The following is an 18,766-nucleotide window of genomic DNA, read 5'->3' as shown; positions in this document are numbered from 1 at the left end:
TATCACATGCATGTACACTGTAAAACTTTTCACTGTAAATTTACAGTAAAATACTGGCAGCTGGGTTGCCATCCACATACTGTATTTTTACAACACTACTACAGTAAACAGCATTTACAGTACTCCACTGTAATTACCAAATACAGTATATACTAGTGTTGTCACGATACCAAAATTATTGTTTCGATACCGATACCAAGTCAAGTATTGCGATTTCGATACTTTTTCGATACTTTTCCTGAAAAGGGAGAAACACTCTCAAATATCATTGCTGTGCTTTATTTTAAAACCGGGACAACATTCTAATCATATAACACACTAATAAATGAACATATGAACAGCAGATATATTAAACATTTGAACAAAATATGAAATATAAAAATATAAAAAATTAATTAGAGCAATGACATTCAAGGTAAAATTTTTTATAAATTTAGCAGCATTATCTCATTTATCATAAAAAACATAAGAGCTTTATCTTGATTCTGAACTTTGAATAAAAATATGAACAGCGATTATATTAAACAATGTTTAATATTGGTAACATATGATAAGCCTCATTGGTGATATATTTGACATGTGGGGAGAGAGTTGTGGAAGGCCTATACTTCATGTTAAACAAATATATAGCAGCAAAGACAACGTCGGCAGTGTTGACGGCAAAATAGGCTACAGAATACATTTATATTGTATTTATGTCAAAACTTTCAAACATCAAAATGTCATTTATTAATATGTATTCGTGTCAAAATGACATAGAAACATCTTTTCCTATTCTATTTTGCCTGGAAACGCTTCCAACACGCTTGCGTGTCACGTGAAAAATAGGCGTCGGTTCTATTTCTAGCATGCACACGTTTTCCGCGCGTCTCGAGCTGCGCCCAGACGCATGTCACGCAGGCAGTTAACATGGGAGCCGAAATAAAAACGGACACGACACGCAGTCAGTGTGTCGCCGGCATTACAAATCTGGAAGGCGGTCTTTCTTAGAAGTATCGATACTAATAAATTAAGGAATCGTGACGTTTTTCATTTCCGATTTACTTTTGAAGTATCGGTTCACCGTGCAACAGAGAAAGGTAGGCAACGTACTTCCATATGTCACTCCTCGCGTCATCTATTTCTACGAGTCGTGGACCACTTGTGCTCGCACATGCAGCCATCTCGCTGTAGTGTTTTGTCACATGACACTGACAGCGGCAGGTTCTTTGCTGCGTGCGTCAGGAAAAAAACACAGACGTCCATATGGGAGGCGTTTTTTTTTTTTTTTTTTTAAAGTATCGATACTGATAAATTTAGGTATCGTGACGTTTTTAATTTCCGAGTATCGCGATACTTTTGAAGTATCGGTACACCGTGCAACACTAGTATATACCACATTTTACATTATTAAACTTGTCGACAGCAATAAATTGTATTTTTACAGGGAATACTGCTTTTATTATTACATAATTAAAATATTATACTTTAAGGTTTCATAAGAGTAGTCACACTAGGAAAAAGAAAACAACATTTTCTGGGTTTTAAAACATTTATTTAGTTAAAATGCCATCTGTGAACATGTTGGCTGAATTACTTTTTAAACATAAAATGCAATTTTAACACTTAACAACAAACAGGTAACAGTTAGCACTTAAAGGAATAGTTCACCCAAACATTTTAATTAGCACATGATTTACTCACCCTCAAGTCATCCTAGGTGTATATGACATTCTTCTTTCAGACGAATACAATCAGAGTTATATTAAAAAATGTCCTGGCTCTTCCAACGTTTATAACGACAGTGAAATTCTGTTTCTTTTTTGAAGTCCATAAAAGTGCAAACGAAATCCCATTCAAACTCTGCAAGTTTTCACAGAAGTGAGGACACCTGTAGGCTTACAGTGGTGGTCTTGTTTTGCACAACTTGGCCAGTTTTCTTTGAAGTTACTTGTCCTTTCTTTGTTTTTGATCCACGTTCAGGATTGATGTCAAGAAAGCGTCTAAAAGGCAGAAAAAAACAACAATTAAATATTATTAACTGAGTGTATATATTTTGACAAAGAGAGAAAGCACAAAAGCTGTCTAAAACTGAACAACATAAAAAAAATAAAAAAAATGCAATGTTGGATGTTGTGAAAAAAAAAAAAAAATGCAATGTTGGATGTTGTGATCAATAACTGATATTTTTTCTGCCCTGGTAAAATACATCAACTCAATGTGTCTGTTTACATGCACACTGTCAACTAACTAAATTTTTGGAAGTGGGGTTGCCAGATTTAAAGTTTTATTCTACAACTTTTGTCTACTCATCACCCAGCTCATTAACAATATCATCCCCTCATCAGGTCCATCAGAGTATTAGTGGAAAGGCAGTCTTTAGACTCTCCGTTTATATAGAGCACACACTGCCAGAATCCAGCCCAAACATTTGTGACAGAAATAATTTAACTTAATTGCAAGCCTTGCAATGTTTATTGCATATATGACAACATGATTTACCAGACTAAAATGCATGTTTGCACCCAAAAATTTAAATTCTGTCATTATTACTCACCCTCAAGACTTTTGTTCATCTTCGGGACACAAATGAAGATATTTTTGATGAAATCTGATAGTTTTGTCCTTCCATTGATATCAATATCATTGCAACTGTCAAAGCCCAGAAAAGTGGTAAAAACATTGGTAAATATATAGCTACAGTGGTTCAACCTAAATATTATGAAGCAGGGTTTCTGCACATTTTTTAAAGTCAAATTTAAGGCTTTTTAAGACCCGAAGAAATCAAAATGAATACCATGCATTAGGGGTGCGCAATATTGACAAAATATGTCTCGATCGATATTTTCAAAGTTTTCTTGATAATAATTAGATAACATTTTACTGATTGTGTTTCTGTGCTTGGTGCCATGGCTTGTTTAGGCCTGTTGACAGCTGACTGACAAAGATATTCATATTTTTCATATTCTATGCAGTGGTCAGTTTACAGCAGTGACAGAAATTAACATTTTTTATTAAGGGGTAATATTTGCCACCTTAAATTGATTTCAAGGGGCATTTTCACCCATATATGGACATTTGTAGATGTTTCAACAAGATATCTTTCACATCTACTGCAGTCAGATTCACCCGTGTTCACGCTGAAGGAATCACTCACAATGGCTGGGCACTTGTATGACACATCAAGGATATTAAGAGGCTAAAAGCAGGTTTAAAACTTGCCCCATTGAAGTCAACAGGGTGCAAATTTTAAAAAGAGGATAACACAGTGTAGGCAACACCGATTTTTGTCGTCGTTCTCTGTATTGACAGCACTCCAAATTTACAAAAAAATGAGCTCAATGTTAAAATTGACCGGAGTTCTCCTTTAAGGTTGCACTAGTTACATGGATTATTTAAACAATGTTTTTACTAGCTTTCTGGGCCTTAAAAGTTGCAAAGACGTTGCTGTCTATGGGTGGTTCAGAAACCTATCAGATTTCATCAAAAATATCTTAATTTGTGTTCTGAAGATGAACGAAGGTCTTACAGGTTTGGAACGACATGAGGGTGAGTAATTAATGACAGAATTTTCACTAATCCTTCAACTGAAAACAACGTGCACTGACATATCTTAAAATATATGACTGCCACTGTTTTGTCTCAAGATGCACACCAGTAATGTTTTTTTTTTTTTTTATGATACATTATTATAAAAGCTGCTTAAATACCCTAATTTTATTAAGGCCTAGACCTGGCTTAAAGGGGTGGTTCGGGATTTTTGACATCGGACCTCATTTTTAAGTCAGCCTGGTTGTTATTCGTCAGTGGAGATCCAGTCCTTATATTTGGATAGTTAGCCGATGCTAGGCTAGCGCGAGTCAATGGTTTATGTTAGCCAGCCATTAAAAAACGTTTTACCCACTCCACAGTGCACCAAACGCAAATCAATTATAACACTAGACTATCGATGCAAATGTCCGTTGAGAGAATAATGTTAGAAATCAAACTTACCTTTCATCTCAATGATCCCAAAGGAACTGGTTTCTCAGCAGCTGCGGAATTTTACTTTGCTCCGGTTAGTAATGCGGCAAAAAGTAAACACAGAACAGAAGCGCACTGTAATCAGTGTACCAGCGGCAGGTAAATACACTTGCGTCATACACCGGCTCACTCGGTTGCCTAGGTAATCAATATCACTCCGCTGCTGCTGTAGACAAGGCTTATGATTACAGGGAACAAATTATAACTAATGCAATGTGATGAAAGGTAAGTTTGATTTCTAACATTAGGCCTATTCTCTCAACGGACATATACATCGATAGTCTAGTGTTATAATTGATTTGCTTTTGGTGCACTGTGGAGTGGGTAAAACGTTTTTTAATGGCTGGCTAACATAAACCATTGACTCGCGCTAGCCTAGCATCGGCTAACTATCCAAATATAAGGACTGGATAATTTTTTTTTTTTAAATGTCTCCACTGATGAATAACAACCAGGCTGACTTAAAAATGAGGTCCGATGTCAAAAATCCCGAACCACCCCTTTAAGCTAAGCCCTGTATGGAAACCAGGGCCATATTGTTCATACCAGTAGTCAACATAATAAATACTGTCAAGTCAAGGTTAGTGACACAATTCAGTCTAATATATATATATATATGAATGGCAAATATGCCAATGACTAACCTCTGAACAAACTCAAGGTGCTGCCTCTTCCTGGTACTGCAAGCTGAAGTTATAGGAGGAGGCAAACAGCACTGCCAGGCCAGTGATGAAGAGGCTGTGATCCTTCACACACACCTTGACCTTCCAAACTTAATATCCAGCACTGGTTGCTTAGAGATTGACCTGTAATGGAATAAAAAAAAATAAAAAAAAAGGAATAAATAAATAATATTAATAATTAAAATAACTACTGTGGGTTCCACTGTGGTTCGATGTAGTTGTCTATTCATAGTTCTATGAATAAAATTTTTCAACTAAAAATGTAAATTGGTTAGAATGCTAGAATGCACTGGCATATAATTTTTTTTTGTTTTAAGCATAAACTCACTTAATTTTGACTTCTTTCAGAAAACAAGACAATTTTTACGTGTCTATTAAATGCTTCTTCATGTAAGAATTGTAGATATCTGGACTGGAAACAAAATAAAAACACTAATTAAGAAAAACATATTTTGCAGTGGGGTGAGTAAATGATGGCTTTTCATTTTAGGTTTCATCTACCCCTTTAATGTTTACATACCAGGAAATAAGTCGTGGACTTTCCGGCAAATGTAGATTGCTGGACATCAGCGATGCAAATTCCTGAAACAATTTTTAAAAAGGACAGCACAACCTTGATCAACAGAACCAAAACATAAAACATATTACAAATTAATGAGATTTGCTGAATAATCTCTATTATCTGCTTGAAGGATAACACCGTCTAACTTCTTTGAATTAGGGAGTAACGTTAGTTGTAGGACCATGGGATGGCAATCAGGAATAGGCCCACTACATTTGAAAACAGCATTAGGAACATGGATTTTCATGTGCTAGCAAAATTCTGACAACGATTCAAAAGCACGATCACAGAACTGACAGAATTTGACAGCATTTTTTTTTTTTTACCACATAGACTATAACTGTAACACTTAAAAGCACTTACATTAACACTGGCCATCAGATTACAAAGCCTAAAACGAAAAAAAATATATATCAAATGCACGTCATGCAAATAGCATGGTAAAGGTTGCCTATAATATGAAATGTCGAAGTTAACGTTACTTGATAAACAGGTGGAACAGAGTCAGTGAATTTCTTGCGCGGCCACGGTAGTAAACCGCGTTCATCAAACCAAATACGTGAAAACAATGTAGAAATGCGAACGCAAAAAAATAAAAATAATAATAACTTATATATTGGCTTACCGTATCACTCAGTTGAACAATTCTCCATCTTCTCAAACTCTAAATCCCACTTATCGTCACGCGCAGGTTAGATTATTCAATGACAAATTCTTCCATCCGTCTTCAGGTAGCTGCCTGCTACCGTTAACGTCGTCCATTTTCTGCTGCGTCACAGGCAACTGTTTGAAATACGAACCGAACCGAACCTCAAAAAAGCTTTAAAATTGCTCACAGATTCGCAGACATTGTTTATCTTGATAACAAGAATGATTATTTGTTCAGTTGAATCCCGCTGACAAAACAAGTTTGTCTGTTGTAGCTACCTAACGTTACTGTCTGCTCGCATGACGCGTCACATTTGAACTGAATTGAGCGCGAAAGAAATCAATCCTACAATGCAATGCCTTTTCAGTCAGTATGATGGTATGATCCTATATAACGAATTTATCAGGACGAAAACAGAAATGTGCTGTATATTTACAGCTGTTCTGTAAAAGATACAGCTTAATACTGTATTATGGAAATAAAGTACAATTCTGTAAGAAATTCGTTGTAAATTTACAATACAGGGTTACAGTGTATGTTTACATACATTTATTAAATATGTGGAAAACAAATATGTATGTCACATATTTATAATTAATGTTGTCCATATATGCGAGAAACCAATACTGTAATATATGCAGATATATGGTATCATATATGGATGAACTCAAATATTTTCTTCACATGTTTGGACACATAAATGTTCATATATGTTGCAGTCATATATTGTGTTCTCAGATAAGTCAAATATATATATAGATATGTTGCAGTCATATATTGTGTTCTCAGATAAGTCAAATATATGTATAGATATATGTTGCAGGCATATATTGTGTTCTCAGATAAGTCAAATATATGTATAGATATATGTTGCAGTCATATATTGTGTTCTCAGATAAGTCAAATATATGTATATATATGTTGCAGTCATATATTGTGTTCTCAGATAAGTCAAATATATGTATAGATATATGTTGCAGTCATATATTGTGTTCTCAGATAAGTCAAATATATGTATAGATATATGTTGCAGTCATATATTGTGTTCTCAGATAAGTCAAATATATGTATATATATGTTGCAGTCATATATTGTGTTCTCAGATAAGTCAAATATATGTATAGATATATGTTGCAGTCATATATTGTGTTCTCAGATAAGTCAAATGTAGCCTATAGATATATGTCATGCTATTTAAAATATAAGTACATATATGGCCATATATTACATTTTTGTATGGGACATACACTAGATTGCAGCCTAGGCTACTGTTAAACATAATGTTAGTCGTTTGTTTTTAAAGTCTAATTAGAGACCTGCGCGGGACGGATTTCCCTTACAAAAATAACCTACAGGAATCCTGCAGGAATATTATGCAGATTTCCTACAGGATTTCCTACAGGATTTTCAGCTCATTTTCCTGAAGGAATACCTGCAGGAATTTTATGAAGGAATACCTGCAGGAATTTTGTGAAGGAAAACATGCAGGAATTTTGTGAAGGAAAACATGAAGGAATTACATCCCTGCAGGGTGTTAAAATATAATATTCAAAGTTCCTGCAGGACTGTTGTGGATATGCAATTATACAGGTCTTCTTATGTCTTCTGTAGGATTCATGCAGGGGGAATAACTTCACAACAAACAATGTATTTTCACAAATTATTTATTGTATTAATTGAAACTGTAAGAGCAGAGCGAAGCTGAGTCCAATTCACAGCCAAATGTTGCTCTGATCTTTTAAATGAAGCCTCTACACTGTTTTCCTGAAAAACAAGAAAAAAAGAGAAATTTTTAAAAAAGTGTGTGTGTGAGAGAGAGAGAGAGAGAGAGAGAGAGAGAGAGAGAGTGTGAGAGAGTGTGAGTGAGTGAGTGAGTGAGTGAGTGAGTGAGAGAGTGAGAGAGTGAGTGAGTGAGTGAGTGAGTGAGTGAGTGAGTGAGTGAGTGAGTGAGTGAGTGAGTGAGTGAGTTGTATGACAAATTATTACCTTACTTGTAACTTGTGCTCATCATTTAACTTTTCTCTTAGTGCTGCCCTGATGAACTTTTTTGGAACATCAGGGAACTTTTTTTGTACTGTGTCTGTAAATGCAATTCCACTTATCATATGTGATAACATTATTACAATTTTGCACTATAACTGCAACATCATGTTTGCGTGAAGAAAAAAAGCAGGACATTTGTCTCACCTAGGATCAGCACAACTTTGTCCTGGTCAAGAGCTGGCTTTGCCATAACGTCTTTGTTAGCATTGCCAGCCCTTCCAGACAGCCCATGTGTGGCAAGTGTCTCTCTCCCAAACACTGCCACTGCCAGATCTTTCACCATGGCAGAACATGATGTGCCCCCCCGTCCACAACTTGTCAGGACAGCTGAACTAATTCCTAGCCCCTGTTTCTGTCAAGAAAAAAAGTTAGGGAAACTATATCTAAAAGCATATAACTTTGACTACATACTGTGCAAAAGTGTTAGGCTTGTTAGATTCTTCAACAAAAAAGTGATATATTTTGGTTTAGTGTGCCAGCTGTTTTATAGTCAAGGGGGTGATCAGGGGGCGTGGTTTTGCGGAGTCTGTAGCGGGAGAGAGAGGACGGAACAGAGCGGAGCGCAAGTAGATCAAGTGCAGATGATGAACAACTGTGTCTGATTTCAGTAATTGGCGTGGAGAGACCGGATATAAACCGGAGTGGGAGAGAGTGAGAGAGCGAGAGACGAGCTGGGACCTCGTGTGTGCTGCTGAGAACCTGAAAGAGTCATCGAGAGAATATTCTGAGTTATTGTGTTTTGTGGCTGTGCTTATGCACGGTGAACGAGCTTTGTGCGCACCTTTTGTTTTGTTTGTGAGAAACGTGAATAAAGCGAGCGTCCCCGCTCAAGCCGACCCCTGTCTTCTTCCTTCCTTATTATTTCTGAACTGAACCTCATCACACATACCAAATGTGTATTTTGTTACAAAAGTAAAATGAAACATGAAGTTAACATGCCTTCTACGACTTCTGCACAACACTTTACGTGAATATAGGCTATATAAACAAACTAATATATTTGTATTCACCTTTTCAGGGGGATTCTTCTGGCTTGAATCTTGTGGTTGTTGAGCAACTTGTGGTAGTTGAGCAACACGAGTGTCCTGGTTCATGCTGCACTTGATCATTGGAAGAATTTCTTAAAAAATACAAAATAAATGATTACTAACAGACAACCACACTGACTGATAAATTAATATATAGATGGATAGACAGAAATACATGAAGGAAAAAAGAATACCTTGTTGCAGAGCTATATTAAGTGCTCTTAGATTCTCATTTTCTTTTTTTAATTTAAGAATTTCTCTCTCAAGTTGAGTTTCTCGGCTTGAATGCTCTCCAGCTTGACTCTCCATGCTGTTAATCTCTTGCATTAACATACTGTCCTTTCGGTGGATGACCTAAAGATGGACACACAATATTAGTATCTCGGTGTCATTAATATTTGTGATTTAAATAAGCATAATGAAAAATAAGAGTAGCCATTTAAAATATGTAGGTATTACTTGATGTTTGACTGGAGGCTCTTGATCAGATGATGAGGACGTTTTGGAGTGAGATGGGGACTGAGTTGGAGTGTACGTTTTTTTTTTCTTTGCTACTCTTTTTGCATCATTTTGCAAACATGGCTGATTTTTTCTTTTCCCCTCTAGCCTAAACATCCTCCTCCTGAGGGTATCTTTGTTCTCTGAAGGGACAAAAATAAAGTAGGAAATACATATCTTCTATATCATGATTAAGTCTTGTTTGCTGAACTTTTACCATCAAAATCTATAACTGTGGCTGGGGAACTTTCCTCTTCATAAGCCACATCCACAACATCTCCAGGTTCAAACTTTTTTTTTAGTATGTCCTTTTTAGGGACAATATCATAGGTGGGAGGCTCCTCCCTCCATTCCACCAGAACCCATGTTTTGCTCATTTTCTAAATAAATAAATAAATACATGCATACATATTTACATACATACAATTGAACAAACATGAATACATTTATTCATTAATAATAATAATACTAATAATTATATATATATATATATATATATATATATTAATCCAAAGGTGTACAAAACTCTAAAGTCTCATCATTCACATTTATCTGTTGCCTTCAGCTGATTGTATCCATGACAACAGTGTTACCTTTAACGCAACCAGCCAGCGACTCACGGTCTCGTCCGGTGCAGATAATTTATTTCTAATCTAAGGTAACAAAAAGGTACAATGATATCAATTATTAGCAAAAAAAAAGTAATGGTTTTTGTTAGCAATAGATAAAGCTTACTTTTTATAGTCATTTATTAAAAAAAGTTTTGATATAGGCGGTATATGGTAATTATAGGCTATAATATAATACCCCAGATAGCAATGAGTCGGCGGCCCACCGTCGGCGCTCCGGCGGCAGTAGAAGCGGCAGAATGGCGACATCGCAAACACGTTGGACGGCGCACCGCCGGCGGCAGCCGCTTTTTAAAAGCGGCAGCCGCCTTCCTACCGCCTTCGTTCCGCGGCCGGCCCGCGGGCCAACCGCCGTCCCGCCGCCGTTTTATTTAAGGCGGCCCTTCCGCGGCCCGCTGGAGGCAAGCGCTATTTTCGAGCGATCTGCCGCCGCTTATTCTGGCTATATATATATAATATTTAATATTTATAGCATGCAGTTTATCAAGAATAATGATTGCTCAAACCAGACAAATATCCATTTGGCATTTTTATTCCACATTTCAAAGTACATTAACTGTCATTTAAACAAGATGTGTCAGATCACTGAAACATAACAGAAAAATAAATAAATCAATATACTAACATGCAGGTTTCTTATTAAATTTTGGTAAAAAAAAACAAACAAACAAAAAACAGCCTTACAAGCAAATTACAACTCTTACAATAATTGTTCATATAAAGAGGACAGCTCTAGGGTGAAAAAAATTACCTGTAAACATTATGACAAGTAAAGAGAATACTTGATACGAAATAATGTGCAGGATACCAAATAAATCAAAGTATGACATCACATTTACAAGCCATTTCTAACAATAGGTTAAGTTGTAGTAATTTATAGTAAAGCTCTGGAGTAGAATAGACCATTATAGATGCAATGCTGACCTGTGGCACAAGGACTTACAAGCATTATTTGAAAAAAGAAAAAAAAGAAAGTAATTTCCACAGTTAGTGAGTATAGTGTGACACTTCTGACTTCTTTAGGGGTCTTGATGTTACTGACTGCAAGATAAAGAAAGGATTCCAGTTGTCAGTGATTCTGGGGTGTCAGTAGTCAGCCTAAGTGGTCGGCTGTGGGTCCCTCTCAGCTGTGCGGTGCCTTTTTCTGCCTTTACGGTCAGATGCTCCTTTCAGGTAACACGAAACATTAACCTAGACCGCTTCATCAGTGGCATCCTGGGTTGCCAGGTTCTTCCGGATGGCTAATTTAGAAAATACAGATCTGTCATTTCATTTGAATTGCATGAAGCCATACACATCTACATAAATATAATTAAAAAAATATCCAACTTACTTTGAACAATGGTCTAAAGGAACATGTCTCTAAAACATGCTTTATCCCCTACACCGAGCTGAAAATCCAAAAAAGTGTTACAAATTACATTTCTCTGAAGCTTCTCATAAATAAATAAAAAATGTGAAAGGCTAAGGATTCAGACTGTAATATATGCAGTACACAATCTTAAATTTTACTTTTTAGATTACTCTATGGCGTTATAATCAGCAAACTTACAAATTGTTCCTGGAGCTTTTTATCCTGCTTCAAACTGTTGTCAAGACACGGCAAATCTTCCTGGGTGTGTAGGGGGAGTAACAGATCCCCTGACAGGGATAACTCCAACAGACACAACATCGCCAAACTCTGCAAGACGTCACAGCATAAGGGTCTGATCTGCACCTACAGGGTTTCCCAGAATAAAATAGTCAGTCCTGGTCCCTCAACTACTAAACTATAACATTTATATCTAGGTCTACTACATGTACAGGTAGCCCCAGTGGGAATTAAACCAACAACCACAGGTGCTGTTTGCAAGTTGTACCTGATTGCCCAGTGCAAGCAAACGTCTTCAACATTGTTTGTTGAACTTGCTTCACCTGCTCTTGAAGTAAGCCGCTGTCATCCGAAGCTACAAAATGAAAGGCATATGGTAATTTTGGACTTACATCACACACAAAAAAGTACAATTTAAGAAACAGTGCAAGTTCTCACCTGCTCGTGCATTGCTTTCCCTCAGGGCTTGGTTCTACATTTAAAAAATAAAATAAAACAAACAACTAAAGGCACTATTTGCAATACTGTTAAAACACTGGACATTAAGACATAGGGTTAGAATATACCTTCACAGCTGAAAACTTCATGCTTGACACGAGATGCCATTGCAGTACAAGGGCCAACAATAGAGCAATGACTTTCTCCCTCCTATTGATAATCATTGACATGTAAAAATATGTTTGAAGTTATTGCTAGGGCTGAACGATTAATTGCATTTGCGATAATATCGCGATATGATGAAATGCGATTTTTTAAACCGCAAAGCTGCGATTATAGTCTGGTCACGTGACACGCGAGAGTAAACCAGTCTGATTTACAGATGAAGCATCAACTTGGCACGCGACATATACTATTTTTTACAGTCTATGGACACATATAGACCTGGCTACAGGAAATAACAGTTTATGTTTAATTTATGTTATATTGTGTTATAGATTCTCTCCAACGATTCTGTATTGTATATGTCTGAGCTTAGTTTTAAACACAGACGTGTACGACGCGCGTGCTTTATAAACAACCGTATTCTGCTTGCTTCTAATTCCTCTGTCTCTCACACACACACACACGACACCACTCGAACCTTACGAGAAATAATCTTTAATAAAGTTCGGAAAAGTTGAAGCGAGTTACAAGGACATTCAGGCTTCATTGCGCAAGATATGAGATACGCGCGGTCTGCGTGATGTTACTTCAGTAAGTTAGTGCGCGGTCTCGCCCGCCGGTATTTTACTAACAAATGTTCTACGAAGGCATCATATGTCTTGGAATGCAGTTGGCTTATATATTAAAAATATGAAAATCACCGACAGAAGCTGCTTTCAATTTCAAATACTCACGTGCGTTTTGCGAAGAGCATTTGAGCATGCGGCTGTGAGCGAGTCTACGTGGTTAAATGTACGTTTACATCTCAAAATGCTTTTATGACGCGAATTTACCGGTAATGTGACACAGTCAGTTATTAAACAAACAGGACAAACCACATCTTATAATTTCAAAAGAGATGAACACGTTCAGACAGCCTACTCTTAAATACTGAAAGCACTCTTTGTTTATTGCTTGTAATATTTTTTTCCCTCTTTGTTATTTGTTTTGAAGCTATATTTGTTAAAATTATTAACATGTAATTGCATTAATTTAGTTTTTTAATGTGTAATTATTATAAGTAGGCCTAATTATAATTATGTAATTAAATATTTTAAGTTTTATTAATAAGATCAATTAAAGAAAAAAAATGTATCGGCTCATGAGGTGCCTAAAGATTCCCTTCCCTATTTTACAATGATTTATTGCTTGTTTTTGTTGAAAAATAGAAAAGATAAAGAGCTTAAAAAATAATCGCATATTAAATCGCAATCGCAATATTGGTAAAAAAAAATCGCAATTAGATTATTTTCCAAAATCGTCCAGCCCTAGTTATTGCATACATTTAATGAATTGGACTTAAATGTAACACTTAGTAAAGCGCAACGTATTACATACCTCCAGAGTTTTCACCCATATGCTGCCAGGGTAAATTTGCTGCCGGGGGTGTAAAGCTTAGTACTTGATGAGCTGGGGGAGCAAACATAACAGCTTTCATTTCAATGCAGAGTATTGCTAGCCTGGTAATACCAAACTCTGCTACTTCGCTTTGCTTCGTAGACAGAGTCTGGCATGGCATAATTGAAAAGCGTTTTCTTTCTTGGGGGGGGGGGGGGGGGGGGTTGTCTGAAGTTTAAAATCATTGGTTACCCGTAAGCCAATCACATAACGTTTGGTTATGGCGTGTGTTATGCGCATGCTCAGCCGCATCTAACTTCCACTGTAAACACATGTATGATGCGAAAACAAAACCATCGAGCGAAATACCGGAGTGAACATGGCTGTGAACGACAGCGTCTACGTAACGGCTAGTATGAAAGTCTGACGTAGTCAGGCTAGAGTATTGCATATTCAGTAATGAAACAATAATTGAACTTTGCAAAGCTAATGGAATGTACAACACACCTCAACACCTTTCATCCAGAAACTGCTGCAGCGAATCCCATCAAGTGTCCTAGTGAAAAACAGATTATGATTAAAGGATTCATCATCTTAAAGTCAGCATGAAATCAAATTTTACAATTTGTATTTTTATATGTAATATTGTAGTGTTTATGTAAATGATTCATCTCTGAACTTCATTTTTTTTTTTTTTTCATGTACCCTTATAATCTTTAATCAAATACGTTACCCTTCCCTCCCCCCTCGAAACGACTTCTCTTCCGGTCATGTGCAATGGCGTGAGGGCGTAGCAACTCCCCTCAAACCATTAGTCTGCTATGAGCAGAGATGGAGAGGAGGAGCGCTAGAGTAAAACCCTGCTCCTCTATTCAATATTCCCTTTCACTTGGAAATACGTCACAACACTGGAGAAAAGTCGTTTGTAACTTCCGGTTCATGCCAACTTTAAATAGAAGCAATAGTTTCCAAGACAAAAAAACTTCACAAATAACATCACTTACTTGTACTCAAACTCTTGGCGGATTCTGGATTACTGGGGAGAAACCTGGTTCTGAGAAAGAGGAAACAGAAATTTGATGATAATAATAATAATAATGAATGAAAGATTCCGTTATCCACAATAAACAGACAAATAAATTACACAGATGAAATAAAGGAAAATCAAATGTACAAGTCAGACCCATTTACCTGCTCCCTTCATGAACTTAAAATGATGTTTCTCCCAGGTGCTGTGTGGAGGTGTGCAGCGGATGGCTAAATTGTTCCTTTGTCTTTTTTGCGGAGGTTAAATGGGGGCCAATGGCACATGCCCTTCGCTGAGCCACTCTTGCGGAACCACTGCAAATGGCAGATCCTCCTTGGTGATAAACTGAACAATGTGAAGCATCTAAAATAGAAGACACATTAGCATAAAGTATACTTTTTGATAAAAAAAATTTCAGGCAAAATCAACAACATTAAAATGCTCACACCTTCGAAAAAGCAGTAATTTTCACAAGTGGATCAACAGAAAACCATGTTCAGACAAACAAAATCATATAAACAACCTACATCGTTATTTTTGTAAGAAAACACCAAAAGTTAAACTAAGTCTTTCTAGATGTAAAGTTTGGCTACCTACTGTAGCTAGATACATTTAACATGTAACGTTAGAACATGCTTGAACCCAGTGTGTAAAAAAGGTGAAACAGCATGTGGTAGCGAACACTGTAATATAGACTAGCAGCATAATCATGTTTAGTTAGAAAACAACACAAGTTATACTGATCAGTCTTTCTTGTCGTGAAGATTTTGCTAACGTTACCATTCCCACGCAGGCGGCAGAATAATTGTCCGTAGTTCAGGAACTGTAACGTTAGTTAATTCGACTTACCAATACTATCTTAAACCACATGTACTCACACTTGTATAAACATACATAACAGTTAAACATACTTAGAAGGAGAAGAAAACTCAACGCCAGGAAGAAACCAAGTAACGTTAGCCTAGCTATGGCGGAAACATGGCGGAAACTTTGCAAACAAGGCTAACTTACTTTAGCTTGACTAGTTAGGCAAGAACAGATTTTAAGAAGAAGAACTAAAAACAATGTCAAAAATGAACATAGTAATATTGCGTTACACAAAAAGGAAAAATGTACTTACTTAAAAGATCGTATCTTCCCTCTCTCCAAATACTGAAACCGTGTGAAGAGACGAGACGAGTAAATCTGCTTCAGTTTTTTAGGTGCTGCCCCTCTCGACCGGTGGAGGTACTTCTCTGTTTGTGCTTTAACACTTTCTTAAACATTTGTACAGGTCGCAAAACTCGCAATTGCAGACTGCAAAGTAATCCCTTATACATGTAAAAGGTAAAATAAAATAAAAATTGAGCTTGTAAAACAATGAAAGACATAACCACAATTTCCTGGAGTGACAGAGAGACAAAATATTTATAAATATTTCACTTTATCCTTCAGGTCAAAACAGGGATTTTCATGTTTCTCATAGACATTACCATGGTTGCAAATTAATAAAAAAATATAAAGCAAACCCAAGATTTTGGCCAAGTTGCAGATGTCTTTCACTGTTCACTGATTTCAAGCATTGGTGAAAAATCTAACTTCATCCATTTATTCTGCTAAATTGTTCAAACCATGAATGAAATATTTATTTTAAAAACAAATCAGAATCAGAAAGATATTTATTGCCAAGTAAGTTTTACAAAAGGAATTCTTTTTGGTCTATTGGTGCATCTCAAATTGTGCATAAATCAAAGAAATGTAAAGAATTGTCACCTTAAGTGAATAAAATAATTCTATATATTTTACATATTATCGCTTCAGAGTTTCAAAGTAATTTAAATGTAATGTCCTAAACCTTATCATGGAATCAGAGTCAAATCTGTTATAACCCCTAATGGCTTTGGAGCAACAACAAAAATGTATATAATTCACATAATAATTATAATCGCTTTAAATGTGAAAAGTAGTTAAGATGCTGTCAGTTTCACTCATGGCTGGTCGATTTCAAAGCGGCTTGCCGCCAGCCGGCCGCGGTTCATTTAGACGGCGGCAACCGCCAGAGAGAATGAAGTCGGCGGCCCGGCGGCTGTTCGCCGGCGGCATCTCGCAGAATTTGGGAGTGACGTATTCGGCGGCAAACGTTTCATCGCCGCCAGCGGGCCGCACCTATAGCCGACAGCTTGGGGCCGGCGGCAAAAAGAAGCCGTGCCGATATTTTTTGCTATCTGGGACATTGGCCTATAATGTATCATCGACAGCAAAAAAAAGAAAGAAAAGAAAAACATCTTCATATGTTTTAGTGTTACAAATACACATTAATTTAGAAATGTATAACAAAACAGTAGTTTAAAGCATTATAACGATATAATTATATAATAAAAAGGCGGACTTACCTTCACGATACAAAGTGACAGTTGATGAATGACTTGCAATGGTGTCACGTGAATCGGCTACGCGAAACAAGTGGGCGTCAATGAAACACGTCACCTCAGTGAAAAGATTAATTTACCGGTTCTTTATGTAAATTACACGAGCTTCTTTTTCAGGGTGAAAGATCTCTTATTAAAACACGGAGTCTTTCACGACCAAACTTTTCTTTTTAAAATAAAAGATTAATTACCGGTTGTTTATGTAAATTACACGAGCGTCTTTTTCAGGGTGAAAGACAACACTAAGACTTTTACGACCAAACTTTTCTTTTCTTTAAAAAAATGGCCTTATAAAATAAAATATGTCTTCCAATTAACTAAGTAAATTTTGTCAAATACCCAGATTCATTATTGTAGGCATTTTTAGGAAATGTTCTCATTTGGATTAAGCTATTCGGGTAGCCTAATGCAAAAAAATATATTCTTTATTATATTTACAAAGAAATAACTCTTTCGTGTTTCTTTTTGAAGGATATGGAGTATAAAGTGTACTTAAATGAAGAGGCACCTGTTCCCGCAGCTACTAAAAGGCGATGGACACAGAATATAATAGGTTGCTGAATGCAAATAACTGTATTTTAGGCAATTTGTTTCTTATTGTACAATTACATATTGACTTACATTAATCAAATAAGCAAGAAATCTGCTCTTTTTTCTTCTTCAGGAGCAAAAAAGAGAAGATCATACAAGACATGGCTTATTCCCGATATAGTTGAAGTAATTCAGGTTTTAATGTTGGCCTAAAAAACATTTTCAGTGATAAATTCATGGCCATTTGTTGTAGTCAAGAAACCATGTCTAACATGCTCCTGTATGTTTATAATTTCCTACTTATAGGAAAACATTTCCAATGATGACAGTGGTGACAATATCAGCAAATCTGACAAGAACTGCCCTGATGCTCATGTGAGAATAAGCTTTTTTATTTGTTTTATTTTTCAAAGTTAATCTTCTTTAGAATTGTGCTTCCTTGTTGTCATAAGGTTGGCAATTCTTTGATCCTTTATCAGCCAGAACATTTACAAAATTTAAGTACATGCATAAAACTAGTGGTCCAAGTACCTGTACATGTCTCACAGGGAAACTTTTCTACTGATGAGAATGAGGTCGTCAGCGATGCTGATGGAAACTTTTCAGATGCTGATGTGAGAATGAATTTCTGATATTTTTTTTAATCCAATGCTTTTTGCATACATTTGTAAATATCAGTGTTCATATGGATTTTGTTTTAATGTGCAATAAATGCACAATTTCTAACAGGAAGGCTTTTCTGCTGATGACGAGGGTGATGTTTTTAGCACAGCTGATGAGAACTTTCCACAGACTCATGTGAGAATAAAGTTTAGAATATGTATCTAGTCTATAGCCTCATTGTTATTTTTTTAAAGCACACACTTCTTTATGTGTCAGCTTGTAATTAGTGCAATATTTACTTTCTAGATTGTCAGAAACCACAGTGCAGTTTGTGAGGGAAGCACAGAAGAAAGAGAGGAGTGTGCCAGCGAGGAAAAAATATATCCAAATGCCAAAATCACTAATGAAGAATCTCTGCTGTGTATACTTGCCTACAGCCTCAGGCATACAACATCCAAAGTGGCTTTGAGTGACTTGTTAGATCTTATCAATCTCCACTGTCCTGATTCAACCAATGGTGTTCCAGATAGCT

General features: G+C 36.4%; 1 protein-coding gene and 2 long non-coding RNA genes across 5 annotated transcripts; all 3 read right to left on the bottom strand.

Moving 5' to 3' along the window:
- Nucleotides 1-1,512: 1,512 nt before the first annotated feature.
- LOC309503528 lies at nt 1,513-6,352 on the bottom strand. Of its 2 annotated transcripts, XR_014207694.1 has the most exons (6): nt 5,873-6,352; nt 5,611-5,638; nt 5,206-5,267; nt 4,647-4,808; nt 2,537-2,631; nt 1,513-1,982 (listed from the first exon to the last, which is right to left on the bottom strand). It is a non-coding gene; the product is annotated as an uncharacterized lncRNA (long non-coding RNA). The 2 variants fall into 2 exon arrangements; XR_014207695.1 differs by lacking the exon at nt 5,611-5,638.
- Nucleotides 6,353-7,229: 877 nt separating this feature from the next.
- Nucleotides 7,230-10,263, bottom strand: LOC309502615 (uncharacterized protein). Of its 2 annotated transcripts, XM_082175020.1 has the most exons (8): nt 10,059-10,263; nt 9,683-9,845; nt 9,427-9,608; nt 9,162-9,321; nt 8,950-9,059; nt 8,084-8,291; nt 7,883-7,976; nt 7,230-7,660 (listed from the first exon to the last, which is right to left on the bottom strand). In XM_082175020.1, the coding sequence occupies exons 2-8, from the start codon at nt 9,840-9,842 to the stop codon at nt 7,648-7,650; spliced, it is 927 nt and encodes a 308-aa protein (XP_082031146.1). In that variant the 5' UTR covers nt 9,843-9,845; nt 10,059-10,263; the 3' UTR covers nt 7,230-7,647. The 2 variants fall into 2 exon arrangements, with proteins under 2 accessions (XP_082031146.1, XP_082031147.1); XM_082175021.1 differs by having other exon boundaries at nt 9,683-10,263.
- Nucleotides 10,264-13,629: 3,366 nt separating this feature from the next.
- Nucleotides 13,630-15,827, bottom strand: LOC309503503. The gene is made up of 5 exons (XR_014207665.1): nt 15,813-15,827; nt 14,857-15,055; nt 14,670-14,719; nt 14,173-14,221; nt 13,630-13,737 (listed from the first exon to the last, which is right to left on the bottom strand). It is a non-coding gene; the product is annotated as an uncharacterized lncRNA (long non-coding RNA).
- Between the last annotated feature and the right edge of the window lie 2,939 nt (nt 15,828-18,766).

This window comes from Leuciscus leuciscus, assembly GCF_965113295.1.
Source record: "Leuciscus leuciscus genome assembly, chromosome: 7".
Lineage (NCBI taxonomy): Eukaryota > Metazoa > Chordata > Actinopteri > Cypriniformes > Leuciscidae > Leuciscus > Leuciscus leuciscus.
Note: the sequence above shows the minus strand (reverse complement) of the source record. Positions and strands in the feature narration are given on the sequence as shown.